The sequence below is a fragment of the Bombyx mandarina genome, chromosome 13 (assembly GCF_030267445.1).
Source record: "Bombyx mandarina strain Sakado chromosome 13, ASM3026744v2".
NCBI lineage: Eukaryota > Metazoa > Arthropoda > Insecta > Lepidoptera > Bombycidae > Bombyx > Bombyx mandarina.
This window is the reverse complement of record NC_143220.1, coordinates 1180439-1200089: the sequence shown is the minus strand read 5'-3', so window position 1 is coordinate 1200089 and position 19651 is coordinate 1180439. Positions and strand designations below refer to the sequence as shown.

Genomic DNA, 19651 nt, shown 5'->3' with positions numbered 1-19651 from the left:
GCAGATACTATGATGGACCTAAGTCCAGGTCGTCATGGAGGTCGACATTCCTGACGAACCACGGGCCCGACGGCTATCCTGCAAAAACGGGATGAATGACTGGAATGATTCAAGTGTATGCGGCCGCGTGAGCGAACACTACACTTGCATAGTCATGACGGGCGTATGCAAGTTGCGCAGTAATTAGCGCCCCTTATATTAGCGTGCTACGGGGAGTGGCAGTTTAATTCCTAGCAGATTCTGGTGATGAACCCATTTTTTTTGTGTCTGGGTTTATATATCTATATAATAATACGTATATGTAATTAATGGTACCAATTATACTAATTTATGATAATTCTCCCTGAAGTGGCAGGCAGCTACAAAATTTCAACTTACTACTTAAACTGATCATCAATGAACTCGAATATGCAAATATACCAATTTCAAACAAAAAAATATACAAAACCATTTTTAGGTTTAAGATAATTAATTAATACTAATTTGTAGATATTGCAAGCAATTTGACTTGTATTTTAGATTAGCTATATTGATGAATAGTGATAAAGTATGGGTATATTTAGTATCAATCTCTAACACACCACTACATGAATCACTGTGGAATATATAAACTCAAGACCCAGCAGAACAGTCTTCACAATAGCAAAGTCATGTATCAGCTTGTAATAAATGTAGACTGCCATAGTTCATACACTTCAAATCAACATTTACCCAAAGTTACAATAAGCAAACACTATTCATGATTATATTTATTTTTACAGTCCAATACATTATCTACCAATGAACATTCAAGATACTGTTAATGATGTTTTGTATGTTAACTAACCATACTTTCTGTGTACTAAATATACTAATTTAAATTATAGGCCATGTAATCTTTATGTAGAAATTTTATATGGCAATTACAAAGTAGATTGCTTCTTTTGATTTAATTATAATACTTAACCAGAAATTTAAAAATAAATAACTTTACATGACATCAATGTGGATTATTTAGCGTTAGAACAATTTTATGCTTTATATTTGTTTAAAGTTTCAAGGACTTCATCTGCTTCTTCTGGAGTCTTGACTCTTATTAATACAGAGGTGGGAGGAGGCTTAGAGTCAGGTGTAGGAATGCATATTATCATAACATTATTTTTACCCATTCTTTGTGTAGGTATACCAGCAGACAACCTCAAATTGAGTAGTATATTACCTAAAGCAGTATTTGCTCTCACTAGTAATTGATGTTTGTCACTATTTTCGATTTTTTTTATGTAAAGTGTTCCAACACCTTTATCCACAAAATTACCATCTTTCTTCACAAATACTTTACAGCGCTTGTCAAAAACACTGTTTTCTTCAGCAATTGGTGTAAATTCTACTTTTGGAGGTACATCTTCATCTTCCTGATTTGCGGGCTCTGTATTATTTGTATTGGTAGAAGTTAATGATGGGGCTCCAAATTTGAGAGGAGAGCCATCAGAAGACGGACTAGACTTTAATCCAAAAGAAAAGGTATTTGATGTTTGTATATTATTGGAATTTGTGGACGAAGTCCCAAAAGAGAACCCTGTGCTTATTGCTGGAATGCTATTTATCGTGCTTGTAGCTGTATTTATACCAAAAGAAAATCCTTTTGGTTTGTCTCCAAGCATATTGCAAGAACTGCTTAATGGTGTGGTTGAAAATGGTTTAGCTGGATCTAATTTAAATATTGACGATCCTGACACTGTTTGATCTCTGCTCGATTCAGAAAAAATGCCATTTTTTGATTTTTCAACAGGATTTTTTGTTTCTGAATTAACATTATTTTTTGTCTCAATTTCAGAGCAATCACCATCTGGTCCATGATACTCTTCCTGTATTTCTTTTAAATATGCTTCATAGTCTCTAAATATAGGTGTTAAGATGCATAAAGGTGTTTCATCCACATGTTTTTTAATCCAATCTGATACAGATTCATTCAAGCCTTTCAATTTAGCATAATATTTTAATTTTTTGTCACCTTGTTCCTCTTTTTTTTCAGTTCCTTGAGTGATGTTTGTATTCGATAGTTTATTTGTTCCAAAGGTAGCATCATTTAAAGGACTTTGTGTAGATTGTGTTTGGAAAATTGAGGAACTGTTATTTGTCGTTGAAAACAAGGATTTGCTGACTGTATTGTTTTGTGATACACCAAAAATACTAGATGTAGCCTGCATATTTGGAACTGGTGTCGTTGTAGTTTTTGTGGCATTTAGAACTGCAGTAGTGGCTGTACTCAAAGTAGGTTGTACTTTGAAAAGAGAATCAGTAGCAGAAGGACCTGCTTTGGTAGTTGTAAACACAGAAGAAAATGTAACTGTGCTAGTAGCACTACTGAATAAAGTAGGTGTTTGAGATGTTGATGTTCCTAAGGGTGTGTTAATTGGTGCAGAAGAGGGACTCAATAGGCTACCAGAGTTATTCGACAATTTGTTTGAAAACAATCCTGCAGATCCGGATTCAGCGCTTGTTGTAGTAGCATTACTTTTACTATCTTTAGTCAAATTTGCCAGAAAATCAAATGAAGATGGAGCCTTATTAAATGCACCAAAACCACTGAATAGCCCTTGAGTCTTTTTATTCTGAAAATTAAAAAGGAAAATATAAAATATTAAGCATACACATTCATTTAGTACTCGGTTCTCAAATATTATTACAATTGAAAATTTCACTGAGCTTAATGATTTCATTTTGGAGAAAATGACATTGTAACAAAATGTGTAATATTGTTACACACTCACGACGGGTATAGAATGTGATATTATGTTCATAATGGTAAACAAGCTAACCTCATCAGTAGAGGCCGTCGTTCGTCTTTTTGCTGTTTTAATAACACGCCTTTCCAGTATATCCTTGGGTGCAGCTTTAAAAGTTCCCATCTCCTTATTTTCTTCAGGATCTTCTTGATCCCAATTTTCATGGTTCAAATCCGTCGTGGCTTGCCGTTTTACAGACATGATTATCGGGGATAGCAAACAATTAACACGTTATAATTTCTAAGACACCAGTCATATAGAGCATTCCATTTCAGAATAACGCGATTTTCTTAAATTAAATTGATAGCTTATTGATAGTTTAAATTAATTGCTTTATTGATGGTTTCGGCATGTATCTGTATCCGATCATGAAAAATATGATTAGCATAAAACACAATCTTTACTTAATTTTTTTATAGGATTTGGCGACCTGGTTGCTAAGACCTTTAGGTCAAGCCTTCTTTTAATTTTAATGAAAACCTTTTTTTTAGATAGATCATCCGTTTGTTTACATATAAGCAATTTCATTAAGAGGGACGATACCAATATGATTTCCAAACAACAATATTCCAAGAAGCATTAAATTTGAACTTGAGATCGTATTTATTAATCTACTCGTGGGTCCCCTTGTGTTAATTAAATATTTCAGGCACAAGACAAGTATTACTATGGAATGCTACTTATATAGCAGCCCTTTATGTGGAGGAAAGGATGAACATATTTGCGCCCAATGTAAATTCATATAAAATTAAAGTAAATCTTATTTTTCAACATAGTCTTGCCTTACTTCAACAAACTGTCGTCGATTATAAATTGCCTCTAAGCCGTAAAAAGATATTGCATCTGTATTCCGAAAATATTTATATCGGACGGCCTTTAAAATATAATATAAAATTATTATAACTATCATCCTCACGATCTTTTTTTATCCACCGAAGATCTTTTTTTATTTATCAGTAGGGAGTGGTTATTGAAAGACAGGTTTAGGCTATATAGTGAATTCTTCATCATAACAATCAGTTTCTCACTGTGCCTACTTCGCAAAAAGCACCATAAGATCTGGTGTCATGTCTTTCAAAAAACAATACTCTTTTACTGGCTCTGCCGTTTACATGTTCCAAACAGGGTTATCTTCAAGGCTTCAAATTATTTTTAACGTCTTTATTTTTGGGAAATTTGTACATCCTTAAGTGAGTAATGCTATTCGATAAAGAGTTCAACATTAAATAGTCTAAAGCACCAGTCCGCTGAATTTTTCGCCAGATTTTAGTTGAGTTTTTAGGCCTTCTTTTGTGGAGCTTTAGGCAGTTAGCAACGTTTACTCATCTTCCATTACCCTCCGAGCCATCAGTAGTATCGCCATGTAAAAGAAAAAGATGTAAGACTTTAGCAAACTTTATATTTTTATTTTTTTGGAGTCTATGGCCTGGTATCTAGTATAATGCCGGCAACTGACATGCGCGCAAATATTCGTACATTGTACGAATGTTTGCGCGCATGTGAAGGGCCGTCAAACATTCATTCGCAAACCTAGCGGCTGTGCAAATGGGTTCGCATACTCAATTTGCGAACCCGTTTGCGCTTCCTCCTACACTTGTTTACGAATGTCTCACGAATTTCTCCTCCTTTTTAATTCGTCAATAGAACATTGAAAAGAAAAAGAGTTTTGAATTCTTTCCCAGACATCATTAACAGCCATGCTGTTTTTATGGGATTTCTTTTAATGAAGATACGCTACACAGTAGACATCACGAACTATGAAAATGGCGATACGTCCGTTACCTTCGCAATCGTCGGCGCAACTGGGCAAGCGAATGTGTGGGAGACTACGCGAAGGTTCGAGGTTAAATTTCACCTTTAACCTCACCTCACCGTTTGATGTCTGTTAAAAAACCGACACAGCTTGGAAAACCACGAATGTAACGAAAACTTTGCATAATATTTGCAAATGTCGTCCTACACTTTCAGGGTTTGCGTATTCGTGCGCATGTGAGTGACCGGTGTAATAAGAGATTTTTTGACTGGTAACTGAGACCTTTAAGTCATGTCTTATTTTAATTTATGTTCTTATTTTTATGAAAAATGATAATATGGAGTAAAATTAAATGAAACGAAGACAATTAATTTGTGATATTAATCAACTGGGATGAAATTAAATGAGATGCGATGAGATGATATGGGATGAAATATTATAATCTCAGTAAAATGGTGGTCTGTTACTGAGATTTTTTCAGTGGACTTTTTGGAAGATCCCGAGAAGTTACGTCCTGTGGCTTTGTTTCATTTTTCCACATTTGTGCACTTTCACAGATATTAAACAGTTAATAAACCACCGTTATCACACAACTTTACTCCTCGCGTTCCCGCCAAAAAGTCCAATTAAATACAATAAACCACGCGAGCGTAGATGAGTTGCATTTAGGGCTCACTGAATTTGGCCCCCTTTTTTTATTCGGATTTTTTTAATTTTTAATTATTTGTTCGTCGTTTGTTCGTTAATGTTTGAATATAAAAATGTTTGTTCGTCTCTTATTTATTTATAATTAATTAAACAAATGATAAATATTGAAAACTTCAACAATACTTCAACAAAAAAATGTCAGTGAAGACAGCTAATTAGTCTCTATGTGTGATTAGCGCGGTTTTAATAAATTCAGTTATTTTTAATGATATTGAATGAAGCATTTAGAAATTTCAGAGATTTCTAATTATTCTAAGAATATTTTAGGAGTACAACTTTCGTGTTAAAATGATACTATTCATTACCATGCAATAGGAGATAGCTATGATACTTGTATTTTATAATAAAATTAATACATAATTCCTAAATTCATTACGTAATTCAAAAAACTAACCGCGCTTTAACCGTGCTAATCGTACTTTAACGATTTTCAATAGTTTTTTGATCTACCTAAGATATAATTATATAGACAGTATAAACCATAAACCTTTAAAGTAGGGACGCGACATATTGTTCTGTACGTACAATTGCTTAATAGCACCTATTTTGAAGGCACACACATAAACATATATCTATCTCGTTCTTACTCAGCACTGTAACTCGCAGGAAAACAATATAACAATTTCAGTGCGTACATAAAATGAAACATGAATATACGTAAATGTCTAATGAGGCCGAAAATCCGCCATGCTTAGCGTACCCCGCCGTCGAGCAGAGGCCAGGGAGGCGGATCTCGCCCAAGCCCTGGCCCTCTAAGTGTTTCGGGCCCCCCTCACATGTCGGTCTGGGGACCGGCGAGGGGGACCTAAGAAGACGATGTGCAAGCTGCTCTGCACGCGTTTTACGCAAGAGCATCCGGGTGATGGAAGGCCGGCTATCCTCGACCCACGCTGGTTCTGGTCCAGCGCGGTATTCCGTAGGATAGCTCACTCTAACCGGCGCCATCTAGGCGGGCTTCGGATAGCCTGCCGACCGAGAGGGCTGGTGGTCGTGGCGCCGACAACCGCCGGTCGGCGTCCCGAGGGGGAGGGTGATGGGAGAGATGTGCTCCGCACTAAACGCTTCACTTTCCCCCCTCTGCCTCTTCATGAGTTCTGTCTCATGCGAGGTTTGGACGTTGGTTGTTGAGCGACAGGAGGTTTTAGTCAGTTCGACTCTGACATGCCCCGCCCTCCATCCCCAGCGGAGGGCGGCAGTCCGGCGATTTCCTACTGACCAAAAAAAAATGCTCAGCGCACCAAATGTCATTGTCACGTCAGTTCAGCTGTTTGTTTTGGGTTGTACATTATTTATCCACCCCCGATTACTCTCTTTAGTCAATCCATACCCTGGGCCAGGAAGGTCAAGTACCTGGGCGTTACCCTGGATGCATCGATGACATTCCGCCCGCATATAAAATCAGTCCGTGACCGTGCCGCGTTTATTCTCGGTAGACTCTACCCCATGATCTGTAAGCGGAGTAAAATGTCCCTTCGGAACAAGGTGACACTTTACAAAACTTGCATAAGGCCCGTCATGACTTACGCGAGTGTGGTGTTCGCTCACGCGGCCCGCACACACATACACACCCTTCAATCTCTACAATCCCGCTTTTGCAGGTTAGCCGTCGGAGCTCCGTGGTTCGTGAGGAACGTTGACCTACACGACGACCTGGGCCTCGAATCTATCCAGAAATACATGAAGTCAGCGTCGGAACGGTACTTCGATAAGGCTATGCGTCATGATAATCGCCTTATCGTAGCCGCCGCTGACTACTCCCCGAATCCTGATCATGCAGGAGCCAGTCACCGTCGACGCCCTAGACACGTCCTTACGGATCCCTCAGATCCAATAACGTTTGCACTAGACGCCTTCAGCTCTAGGAGCAGGCTTAGGGACCTCGGTAACTGTACTCGTCGAACTCGACAAAGAGTTCGCCGTGCAACCTAACCCATGAATCAGCTCGCTGAGTTTCTCGCCGGATCTTCTCAGCGGGTCGCGATTCCGATCCGGTAGTAGATTCATTCGCGAAGCAGCTACTCTTGAGTTGTTAGGTCTCCTTCGGAGGCGCTCGGGTAGCTGTTAGCAAATCCCACCCCTCCTGGCTGAGCCTTTGCTCGCCCACCTGTCCTGGTGAAACTGGAAAGGCCTCCGGGCCACCAGTAATCCTTCAATCATAAAAAAAAAAAAAAACATTATTTATTGAGTTTTATATCGATTTAATAGGATTGCTTATATCAAATTTCTTATTTTATCATGCTACCCCGCTTAAAACAATTAAAAATAATAATTAAAATATATTTTATAGATCTCAAGAAAGTCGATGCCCCAAAACTATTATCTATATTTATTTAAATTCATTATGGAGCACTCATCCGAAAAATCAGACACCATTTTTCAGTCGGAATTTATTGATCATGACACAAATCATAAATACCTCTTAATAAAATGTGTCATCAAAACATATTTAAACATTCTGTTTAGATATTTCGAGAAAAAGGTTACCGACAAAATCTCTCTTCGGAACTATTTAAATAAAATAGTTTTATTCCGCAGTGAGTAAAACACTATTGTAAATTCGTTAAATATTTAATAATTAAGTGATTTTAGAGAGGGAGTCACAAGGAATGACGTTTGTAATTAAATAAATGTTCTGAAGGTGTTTTTTTTAATCACACGGTCCCATGATAAGTTTTTACTCTCACTAGAGAGTGATTCAAATGGTGCGGCGCACCTACTTTGAGGTGCGTTGCAGTAGTGTGTTACGGACCTTAGAGTCAGCAACACAATTAAAATAGATTGTAATAGAGAGGTAAGTAGTCTAAGAAAAACACGTACTCTTATTTTGATATGCAAAACAGCTTAACTAACATGCTAACGTTTTATCGCCGACATAAAGCTTTCCCTCCCGTTCCTCATAATCCCTTTCCGGCATATACGCAAGTGCGAGCGACACGGCAACATACGAAATGACGATAAAATTTAGCATGCTAGAAATGGGCAGATAGCACTGTACTACGCCATACGTCTAAGTTTTGCGGTGACTGAGTTGTCAAACGACAACTTTATAAAATCAGTGTAGCAACTTTTAAAAATCGTCATATCGTGTACTTAAAATTTGAAGCACTAACTTGTCTTAAATTTCACACATCTAAATCACATCATCTTTGCATATAATAATATACTTACTTCCTATTAAAGTGTAAATTTTACAATTTTTATTTTTTATTTTTTTTATTGCCCTTGTAGGCAGACGAACATACGGCCCACCTGATAGTGAGTGGTTACCGTCGCCCATGGACTTCAGCAATGCCAGGGACAGAGCCAAGCTGCTGCCTACTATATAATTAATACTCTACAAAATTTAAAATAAAATGATCCAAGAAAGTTTATCGTTAAAACCCTAATAACATTAAAATCTTCTGGGCAGCACTAAAACCGCCATGCTTAGCGGCCAGATGACATCACAGTGGCACGAATTTTTTGTTGACGTTTCATTTCCATAGGTTTCATACTTCAGTGGTATAAACGCACTTGTTGGCTCTGTAAATTTGGCCCCCCTTTTTTTGATTTTCGGATATTTTTATTTTTAATTATTTGTTCGTCTTTTGTTCGTTAATGTTCGAATGTAGAAATTATTTGTTCGTGTTTTGTTTATTTATAATTAATTAAACAAATGATCACCGTTAAGTGGGCCCCCCTTACTAGACATCTTTATTTTTATCGCTCAGATTAATTCATTTTGATCAATTATCGTTTGCTCGACGACTATTGGTGATTGTTCGATCATAAAAACATATAAATTCCCAATTATTCATTATTTTATATTAATGTAATAACGAAATACTTCACGAGATGGCGTCACAAAAAATCCCTTCCCAAAACTATAAAACCGTTGTGTGTGCCAGGTGAATGAAGTTAGCCACTCAAAAAAAATTTTTTTTCCTATTTTATACTTATTTTCTATTAATTCGTTTGTTCATCATTTGTTCATGATTGTTCACTGTTAATAATTGTTTGTTCTGCATTTATTTATTTAAAAAAAATATTTAAAAATATACCTACAAGTTAGCCCTTATATTCGAGAAATACGGCCATTGCCAGCTGATTGACAAAACCGGAGCATGCGCAATGTAGGCGTGAGGTGATGATTTGTATTGATATAAAATAATTAATAATTGGGAATTCAATTGTTTTTATGATCGAACAATCACCTATAGTCGTCGATCAAACGATAATTGATCAAATCTGAGCAATAAAAATAAAGATATCTAGTAAGAGGGGCCAACTTAAGGTTGATCATTTGTTTAATTAATTATAAATAAATAAAAGACGAACAAACATTTTTTATATTCGAAAATTAACGAACAAACAATGTTCATTGTATGATGAAATATTTAAAAATAAAAAAATCTGAAAATCAAATAAAGGGGGCCATATTCAGTAAGCCTGCATTTAGTGTGTGTAAGTTCACGAGTGTCCAGTACATAATACTTTGAAAGAGTATACACTGTACACTTTGTGACTTTACCTACTTTTTACTGTAGTCTGAGCTACTTTTCAATTTAAAACTATTTATGTATGGATAAGTTAAGTATGTATACAAGAACGATAATTAAAATTGAACACATCACACTGTTAAAGTATATTCATACATAAAGCAACACATTCTCGTGAAAAATAGAAAACTGTGTGTTAAGTTCTATTTTTTAGTAAAGTTATATTAAGAATTTTTAAACCTGAATATCACTCCCGTAATTTCATTAATAGATTGCGCTTCCTTCTCAGTGCTTCAATTTAGTTGTTGCGATGTTTTTAATTTTGTTGTAAATAATCAAAGATAAAGCTGTTGAAAGTTATTGTGTTTTAAAACTTTAATAGTTGTTAAGATGGAAGTGTCAAATGAAATAAAAGAAGATATCCGTAAAACTCAAACGGACTTAAAAAATGCGATACGAGTTCATCAGGTTGGTGATTCTTTTTCTTCTAGAATTTTATTGAAATTGAAAAAAAATCAATGATTGAACTACGCCAAAATTTATTTTTTATTTTTTTCAGGTGTGGGTTTCACGATTACATGAAGATGAAAACGTACGTAAACGATAATAGAGATGTATCTGTCTAAAGCATAATAATATATTGAATCATTTGAATTTTCAGCAATTTATTAAGTTTTTATTGAATATATTATTTATTTTGTAAACAAGTGTGTAAAAAGTTTCAAGTGTAATGTTTCTTTATCATTACAGAATGTTCTTTTTAAAACAAAGGTCAAAGAAGCTGAGAATGAAATCATTGCAATTGGACATGCACAAGTAAGTGTTAAATTAAACTATTAAAAATGTCTAAATATCTGAAATATTTACAACATCTGATTATTAAAAATTATTACTAATATAAAAAGTATTTCTCATATCAAAATTCTTACTCATAAAAATACTACATTACTCCAAGAAATATTTTTTTACAGAAGCTGGTCGTAGATAGACTCAGGAGAGAACTAGAGCTATATCAGCAATGCTTAAAATCTAGAAATAAGCAGATTAATATGGACAATGACAATCAATATGTAGCTCAGCAGCTAAGGGACCATCAACTTCAATATAATGGAAAGAATAGAAAAATATCACTTCTTAAACCATCAGTACTTACTGAAATACATATAAAGACTGAGAATCACAATGATGCCATAAAAGGAAGCATATCTGATTCAGAAAATGAATTGAAATCTTCCTTAGAAAAGGATAACTCTAACAATAGTGAAAGTGATGAAAAAGAAAAATATCACAGAAATTTTGCCCAGTATCATAATTCTGTACAAGATAGTAGGAGTAATTTTGTTAATGCTCTGAAGAAAGTCAAGGAAACACTTGTGTAAGTAAAATCAGAATTATAAAATATACTTAATTGGAACTGTTCCCAAAGACAGGTTAGTATTTCAGGGAACATTGCACTGGCCTGGAATGACCACTGATGAACCTGCACAAGAGGTATGATTAAGAATAGTTTCTGCAGGGATGCACTGAAAACAATAAAATATAAAGTGACATATAGGTTTATCAGATCTCAAGGGAATGCAAGGGTGTATTGTCACATCCATCTAAAGAGGAGTGTAGTCATTAATTGACTGCTACTTCAAGTATTTAGGCCTAGCTTAGACAGTTAATATCTTTTAGAATATTTTTTTTTTTGGAATTTTTAAATTACTTGTCTTTGGGAATGGCCTCTTATAAACCTGCATTTTCTACAAAATATAGTTGGTAAAATTTATATTTAGTATAGTCTCAATAAAGAAGTAAAAGATTTAGATTAAAGAAGATTTATATTAAAAATAATTAACAAAAGTTTTTTTTTTTAAAATAGCAAAGATCACAGTGAATGGCATGAACCAAGATCAGATACTGATTCATCAAACGCAGAGCAATCTCCAAGTCCATCACCTCCGCCCCTAGAGCCTGTGTCTCAGGAAACCTTTATGATGTAAGTGTTTTTGGATTGAAACCTTTTCATATATTCTCTTTGTTAACATGATAATGAGTTTATGACAGGTGCCTAATTAGATGCTCATATCATTATTTTACTGTGAAATCCATACAGCCTACTATATCATTTTGTGTGAGTTAATAATATGTCTTTACCTATGAAGTTGTCATTTTATAATACTGGCCATTTGAAATGAAATTTATGTATAGCTGGCAATAAATTCTAAATTCAAATCTTATTTAAAAAATATGGAATTTTATTGTCATATTCGATAACTTATCGGTTGGTTAGTGTTTTGTTAATTTAATTAAAATAAACTAAAATATGAGTAATTATGGAATATGAGCTCCGTCGCGGTAGCAATTCCACGTTGAAATATCGGGAACTAAGGCTAAAATATGACAGCATTTACAGTGCAGGAATGCTACAAACGTTAGGGTTACGCTGAAATAGCCTCTCAAGGCTCTCAGCTTAGGTAAGAAAAAAAAAAGCTGTTTTTTTCTTTATGGGTAATCGTTCGGTCACCTTTTACAACACTCAAGGGATAAGACTATTCTTTCTCTATATACCGTTCACATTATAACAACAACAACCTTATAAATTTCTTGATGTAATCTGTTACAGGCTTCTCGGTTTGGTGACGCCGTACCATAAGGAGCTTTTGGAACGCAAAATTGAAGAACGACGCAAGAGGGCTTCTGAAAACAAACCTGACTTTGTGTACGCAAATTATGAAATGATGCCGGTGAGTGCGTATCGCGCAGTCCAATTACGAATTAGTTAGCGTTCCTTAAGCCAATCACTGCTATCGGTGACTATAGTCGTCTGCCACAAAACACCCGCCTGTGCACGATGGGTGACTATAGTTACTGGCTGGTAAATGCCGCCTTTACAAGTTGGGTGACTATAGTCACCGGCTAAAAACACCGGCGATGGGTTATGTGCGCACTTTCAGCATAGAGCTCCGTTTCTTGGGAAACGGCTTAGAGCGAGGCCTCCCGTAGCAAAAGACTTGCATCTAAGGTTTATAAATAATATTTAACGTTAGGGGTAGTGATTTTTAATTAATTATTCTTAAATTTTAATCTTTCTTAAATTTTTATTATTCTTTTATTATTTAAATTAATTATTATGATTTCATTGTATTGCAGAAGCGTAAGAAATACAATCAGTTTTCATATCTTCAGTCGAATAATGATCCACCACAAACTCGTTCAGCAAAACTACGTAAGCAATTGGTAAGAAATTGAAACTTCGTATTATATAATAGTTGCCATAAATATCTATGTTTTCTCCATTCTTTGTAGATTATAGAAATTATGAAGTCAATCAAGTTTGAAACTTTCGGTAAATTTCTTTGGATTTATGTCCAAGATGTCAGAGCTAACTGAAAGGTCACTTGATAAAAACCATATTTTTATTTAATCTGTATTTTATCAATCCATTTAATGCGGCTATAACATTAGCATGAAATATATACGTTCAAAAGTTATTGTACTTCCGATTTGAACTTGTTTAAATCGATAACGTTAAACTATAATATTATAATAATTTCAGTACAGATCTATCACTTTTATGCAATGGCAAAATTGGTTTGCACAAAAGAGAGCATGCTAACGCCATTCAAATATAAACTTTATTGCTTTACCTTAAGATGTTTAGATAGCAAAACGAGAGACTCGTGCTATCTCGCTCAGCTGGAGTAGGAACAGACATTAACGCGTGCGGCAAAAAAAATTCGCGCCTTTCAGTATTTACTAAGACTTCTGCGCAGGAACACCTGTGCTCTGTGTAATTAATAAAAGCGGCAGACCTGTACTAAATTAACAATACTAGTTAGTACTAATACGTTGTATGGTTGTAATTATAGTATGTATTGTTTAAATTATTTCAGTCGTCACAAAACAAATCGTCAAGAGAAGGCTCGCCGTCAGGTTCGTCAACCGAAAACAAAGGTATCAAAAGCTGCCTCAATGGTTATGTGTTATGAGTTATTTAAATGAGTTGCTAATATATGGTTAGACGTATTTTTGATTGATTGCAGCGGGTTGGAGTAACAACAAGCCAGCGTGGGTTGCGTCTTTGCCGCCAAGTTTGTCTGTCGAGCCCGTATATCCTTCGACGAAGAAAGTTTGTCACGGCTGCGGAAGGAACGGTGCGTTTTTTTTTTCATGTTTTGAACTGATAACTTCTTATATAGGGTAAAGGGGTAAAAGGACTTCGTTACGTAACGCGTTACGGTGCCAGTCTATCTGGTTTCCCTTTCTCTCACGCACACGGCAGCGGTACTGAAAACGCATATACCTCCTAACTATTTATATATCTTTTTCAATTTATGTTTCAATTTTCGTTACATTATCATATTAATATACATACATAAAAATTAAGTAATAACTTAAGCTTTTCTCAATTTAAACAATTTCAATATCAAATAGTTCAACTTAGTTTAAGTTATCACTTCTGTCGAGCGTCCCGCGATGTTCCCTTTTAATTGTATTGCCATAGACTTCACAGTGTGAATGACGTCACTCGCTTTGAGATTACGTCGAAGTTGCAATCGTATTTTATAGCGTTCCATTTAAACGGGCTCCGAGCTCGTCTACGCCACAAAAATAAAAGGGTGCGCGTGCAACTTGGTGCACGTGAATGAAGTGAAACTTCTTTTTCGTTATGTAGTAGGTAATGTACGCTCGCGCTGGCCTGTAACAGGTATACTACGCGCATTAATTCTCGCTCTGTCTCTTTCTAGTATGGTAGCGTAAACCTTTAACGCAACCTTTTTGGAAGTCGCATTAGAAGTTTCACTTCAAAAAAAGATTCCGTACATATATTTTAGAACGATATTTATTGCCCAGATGTGCCGTCGCTGCTGGTGTGGTGTGCGGGCTGCAACATATGGATGCACACGGGGTGCGGCGCGGACGGGAGGTGCGGGGCGTGCCGCACCCCGCTCCCCGACCCCGCGCACCTGCCCCCCGCGCACAGACCCGAACAACTACTCGACGACTCTCTGTACAGAAGTAAGTACGTATGATGATCCATACTGTCCACGCTGATATTTTTAAATGTAAAGGTTTGTTTGTTTGTGTATTTATTTGTCGTTATTTCACATCGAGACGAAGCAACGGATTGAAATGTTTTTTTAAAGACAAAAGCTATTTATCCCGAAGAAATATTTCCACGGGAAATTTATACTAACACTTTTCTTTGACCGCGAACGCGAAGCCGCTAGTTACAGCTAGTCTCTATAAATTAACATTAATGAAATAATATTTATATATCCAAAATCGATGTTTCTGTGTTTGTTCGTTTGTTTTCTTCCCCCTACCTATTCGTTTGCAACCTAAAGTTCTATTCCAGCTACGCTCGGTCGAACTCGTTTATATTCTATACGCTATGTTCAATGGACCATCATAATATGAACCCCGTCTTGGGGCACGAGGCTAAAGTTGCAACTGTATGGCATAGCGGCTGTCGCACTTTTCAATCCGGATCCGATGGCATCTTTACGATAGCACTAGGATATTAATGCCAATTATGAGTGTTCTTCTTTTTCCCCACCTTATCCCACTGGGTGGGGTCGGCACAGATAATTTTCTCTTCCATTTTCTTCTATCAGCCGACAGCTCAACACTCACTCTCTCATATCGTATTTCACACATTCCATTCATGTCTTCGTCGGTCGATCTCTTCCCCCTCTACCTTGCACTACCGTTTCCATACATCTCCTAGTCACGTGCATCTTCTCTCTACGCATCACATGTCCATACCACGCTAACCGTCAATTATCAGTCATTGCCCAAAAAAAAATGGGTTTTGATATTTATTACACGATTTAACACCAGATAAACTAGCCGAACGCAAGAGCCTTCAAGAGCGAAACATAAAGCTGTGCGTCGAGTTACGGAAACTGGAAACCCGAGCTGCCACGCTCAAGGCGAATCTCGACGAGCACAACGCGGAAAAGCGGCAACTACTCGCGGACCAGATCAACACGCAGAGAAACCTCCAGAAGCTTCTGGACTTCATCAGCCAGTTCAAGGAGACGTCGATAAGCATGCGCTCGACTTCCGCGAGCGACTCCAGCAGCGAGGTCAGCAAAAGTAATGAGGAATGAAGTCGTAAGTGTAGCGCAGCTTCTATGCCACTAATTCTGAATTGCTGTTCGATAAATGAACAAATTTGTTTTTCCCTTTGATGTACCCCCCCCCCCCTCCGTCGGACGGATTACTTTTGTTTTTTTTTATCCAAAGTTTAGGTCTTTTATTTATCGATCTACGAAGTTTGCCGGGTCAGGTAATAAATAATACAATATAATAAAAATCAAACTCGCAAAATTATAATTTCCATAATTACTTAGGACATCTTGTGAGTCCGCACGGGTAGGTATCACCGCCCTGCCTATTTTTGCCGTGAAGCAGTAATGTGTTTCGGTTTGAAAGGCTAGGACAGCCGTTGTAACTATACTGAGATCTTAGAACTTATATCTCAAGATGGGTGGCGCATTTACGTTGTAGATGTCTATGGGCTCCAGTAACCACTTAACACCAGGTGGTCTATGAGCTCGTCCAACCATCTAAGCAATAAAAAAGTAAAAAAAAAACACTACGGTGTGAAAATATGCGGTTTGTTGTTACTTTTTTCAACTAATATAAACAACCATAAACTTGATACTTTTTCGTACGTATATGTGTATTATAGCGGTTAGAAAAATATATATATTTATAAATGTTTGTTTTCTTTTCAGCATAGAACATCTGAAGCGTCTCTATGTTGTGAAAATCTGTTTACCGTTGTTACAAGATCAATAGAATGAATTTCGTGAAAAACATTTCATATCCTTATACCGTTGTTTCGTTAGTGTTTAATTATTATTTTTACTTGTTAGCTTTATTAATTGAATATTTTTAAATATTAAAATTGTTTAGAAAATTTAAGAAACTAAATTAATTATATAACATCTTATAATGAATGTGTTACATAAATTGTTGATGAAAAAATATCACTGATTTTCGAAAATACTTTTATATTTAAAATCAAATTTATAGCCAAAAGTGAAGTGTTCAGTATTTCAATTGATTAATACGCGTTTTAACATTTTGTTTTAAGGTATTAATAGTTTTTAGATAACTGTAAAATGAAATGAAATTGATCTTCCGTCCATCTGGATGAGATGAGGGATAAATGTATTTGGTTTTACGGTCTACAAATATGAGATTGTAAATGTAAGTCCTCTTTATATTAAACGTTTTGGAATAGCTATATATTTCTTCAGGTCGAGATTTATTCATTGAAATTTGTTGACAACGAGGAATCAACTATAAATAATTTAATTTTGTAATTTGTTTTTGTTCAAGAGATGAGTATTTGTCTGGATTACAGTAACTCCACAGGGTCGTCGTATCTTAAGATGCAGATTGCACGACAAGAATTTCCACTCTGGAACCCACGAGTGAGAGTTTCCTTGAAACTGGATTGTGGAGTTAGTTTACACTGGGGTGGGGCCAAATTTGATTTTGAAAAAAAAATGAGTTTTGTTATTTCGTTATGTCAACTTTTATTAATTTTTGTTTTTATTTAAAATATGTATTTGACTATACGAATATTGGCGGAAGAAGGAAAGTGAATGATTTCAATAAATAGTGAATATATTTTCTGTAAAAGTTTATACAAGAACAAGTTTCATTAAAAACAAATATATTTTTTTTTTTGTAAAAACATTTTAATCAATTTTCCTAGAAAGTACAAAACGTTAAAATATCTGTGGAGTTTAAATTGTTTTGTGATATTAAAATTATTACAAGAAATCGACCTGAAACCGTTAATTCAGAAGTTGAATTAATTCTTAATAATTGTTCTCTGTGATATGGTTAGGTTTTCCTAGGTTGTTGATAGTTAATTATTATTAAGTGATTTGTACAAATTAACCGAGATGATTTGTAAATAAAGTAAAATAATACACTCGAAAAGGCTTTGATTTTCATTTTTACCAAAAAATGAGCATTTACGCCAGTTCCAATATTTTCCTTCCTTTAGATACGTCTTTTCGCAACTGCTGCAAACTTTTTTCAATTAAATCACACTCAAATTTTGAGAACTCTGAGTACCTTACCATTTCTTTGACGCCATTTTTATCCAGATTCACCAGGCCAGAGAAATATGAAGTACCAAAGTCATTGTTATCTACAAAAGCGTGAATTTTTGCAGGGCTGCCTTCTAAAGCGTCGAGAATGCTTTTAGTGAAAAGAAAACTACTATATGCAACTGACAAATTAGGAATACACCCCCTTTTAGCTTTTGTTATCATTCCATCGCAATTTCGCAATTTAATGGTAAATTCTTCTAAAACTTTTTCTTTTATTTCCACAGTGGGTTTAGCTTGAGACAACAATGGGACAATCGTTTTATCTGAATGGCCTCCAATAACAGGTACATAACAATCGTTTGCTTTCAAATTATTCTCCGTGGCGTAAAGACACTGCGACCGTATGGCGTCTATTTCGGTTATTCCGAATAACTTTTTTTCGTCATAAATACCGTGATTCCTCATAATTTCAGCAGTCATGGGAATTAAATAGTTTATAGGCTCAGTAATTATTCCCACAAAAGGTATAGGACACGATCTTCCCAATTTCGAGACGATAGACTTAATGAACTGGCTATTCGCTGTCAACAGAGCTTTTTCACTTATATCTGGATGTTGGGAAAGTCCGCCAGCTGCTATGACCAAATTAGAGTTTTTAAGAGCTCGTTCTAAGGTATCTTCGCCAGTCAATCCTAATATTCGCGAGGGACTGGGTATTTGTGATAAATCTAACGCAACACCTGGAGTAAATTCCTTGTTATCGTGAACAACTAATTTAGTTATTAAAGGTAAAGATCTCAGTAATAGACTCAGGACCTGACCGACTTCGCTTGTTGCGCCAACTACCGTAACTTGGTAACTTCTTGTTGTGGTGAACAACGACGAGAATATTCTTCGATTCACTATCATAATGCTATGATGCGCGGGAAAATTTACTCGTGAATTTTTGCGAATTTAAAAGAATAATGTGTATTATTTTACTTGGGTAATTTTATTGGTATGGAATAGATAATCGTAGTGCTCTATGTTTTTTGCAGACAAGTGACAGCAAAGAGCTTAGTTTTACAATTTTGACAACCTTAGAGTATGAGCTGAGACATAATTAAAGAGAATAAAATCATGCCGATGATCAAATGATTTATTATTCTATCCGGCTACAAATTAGAATACACTACTCCGGTATCCCAACTATGCTATTTCAATTTGTAAACTTCATATCCTAAGGGTGCTATTAAGGACGCAAGGTCGATGTTTCGCCCACTGAGTTTCTTGCCGGATCTTGGGTCGCGATTCCGATCTGGTGGTAGATTCTGCGAAGCACTGCTCTTGCTAGAGTTAGTGTTGCTCAACCATGCTCACTGGGCATGGTTGCTTCGATGAGTTCCTGCATCGGATCGGAGCCGAGCCGACGTCAGAGTGCCACAACACTTGGCAACGACAATCGATGCTCGGCGGCGATGAGTCGTGAAAGGCGATGCTCGACTTTTGCGAGTGCATCTCGCAGAAGGCGGCGGGGCGCGTGAGAGATGCACAAGGTCGCCGCCGTCGAGCGGGGGCCAGGGAGGCGGGTCTCGCCCAAGCCCTGGTCCTCTAAGTGTTTCAGGTTCCTCTCACATGTCGGTCTGGAGACCGGCGAGGGAAGCCTGGGAAGACAACGTGCAAGCTGCTCTGCACGCGTTTTACGCAAGAGCATCCGGGTGATGGAAGGCCGGCTATCCTTGATCCCTTCTGGCCCAGCGGGGTATTCCGTAGGATAACCCGTTCTAACCATTTTTCCATCAAGGCGGGCTTCGGATAGCTTGCCGATCGAGAGGGCTTGTGGTCGTGGCGCCTACGACCGCCGGTCGGGCGTCAGGAGTCTCGCTGTCAATGGCGAAA

General features: G+C 36.5%; 3 protein-coding genes across 4 annotated transcripts; 1 reads left to right on the top strand and 2 right to left on the bottom strand.

Annotated features, from left to right (window-relative positions):
* Positions 1 to 731: 731 nt before the first annotated feature.
* Positions 732 to 3197, bottom strand: Nup50 (nuclear pore complex protein Nup50). The gene is made up of 2 exons (XM_028185247.2): positions 2799 to 3197; positions 732 to 2591 (listed from the first exon to the last, which is right to left on the bottom strand). The coding sequence occupies exons 1-2, from the start codon at positions 2964 to 2966 to the stop codon at positions 1011 to 1013; spliced, it is 1749 nt and encodes a 582-aa protein (XP_028041048.2). The 5' UTR covers positions 2967 to 3197; the 3' UTR covers positions 732 to 1010.
* Positions 3198 to 9705: 6508 nt separating this feature from the next.
* Positions 9706 to 17657, top strand: LOC114251076 (uncharacterized). Of its 2 annotated transcripts, none has more exons than XR_016324123.1 (12): positions 9706 to 10172; positions 10264 to 10296; positions 10455 to 10520; positions 10676 to 11079; positions 11569 to 11685; positions 12313 to 12433; positions 12840 to 12926; positions 13583 to 13643; positions 13733 to 13843; positions 14544 to 14712; positions 15534 to 15809; positions 16436 to 17657. XR_016324123.1 is itself a non-coding variant. In XM_028185259.2 (12 exons), exons 1-11 carry the CDS (start codon positions 10095 to 10097, stop codon positions 15803 to 15805), a joined length of 1515 nt encoding a protein of 504 aa, XP_028041060.2. In that variant the 5' UTR covers positions 9706 to 10094; the 3' UTR covers positions 15806 to 15809; positions 16436 to 17657. The 2 variants fall into 2 exon arrangements, 1 of the variants encoding a protein (XP_028041060.2); XM_028185259.2 differs by having other exon boundaries at positions 14544 to 14708.
* Positions 17658 to 17692: 35 nt separating this feature from the next.
* LOC114251079 (uncharacterized) lies at positions 17693 to 18682 on the bottom strand. The gene has a single exon (XM_089732302.1). The coding sequence runs from the start codon at positions 18680 to 18682 to the stop codon at positions 17693 to 17695; it is 990 nt and encodes a 329-aa protein (XP_089588428.1).
* Between the last annotated feature and the right edge of the window lie 969 nt (positions 18683 to 19651).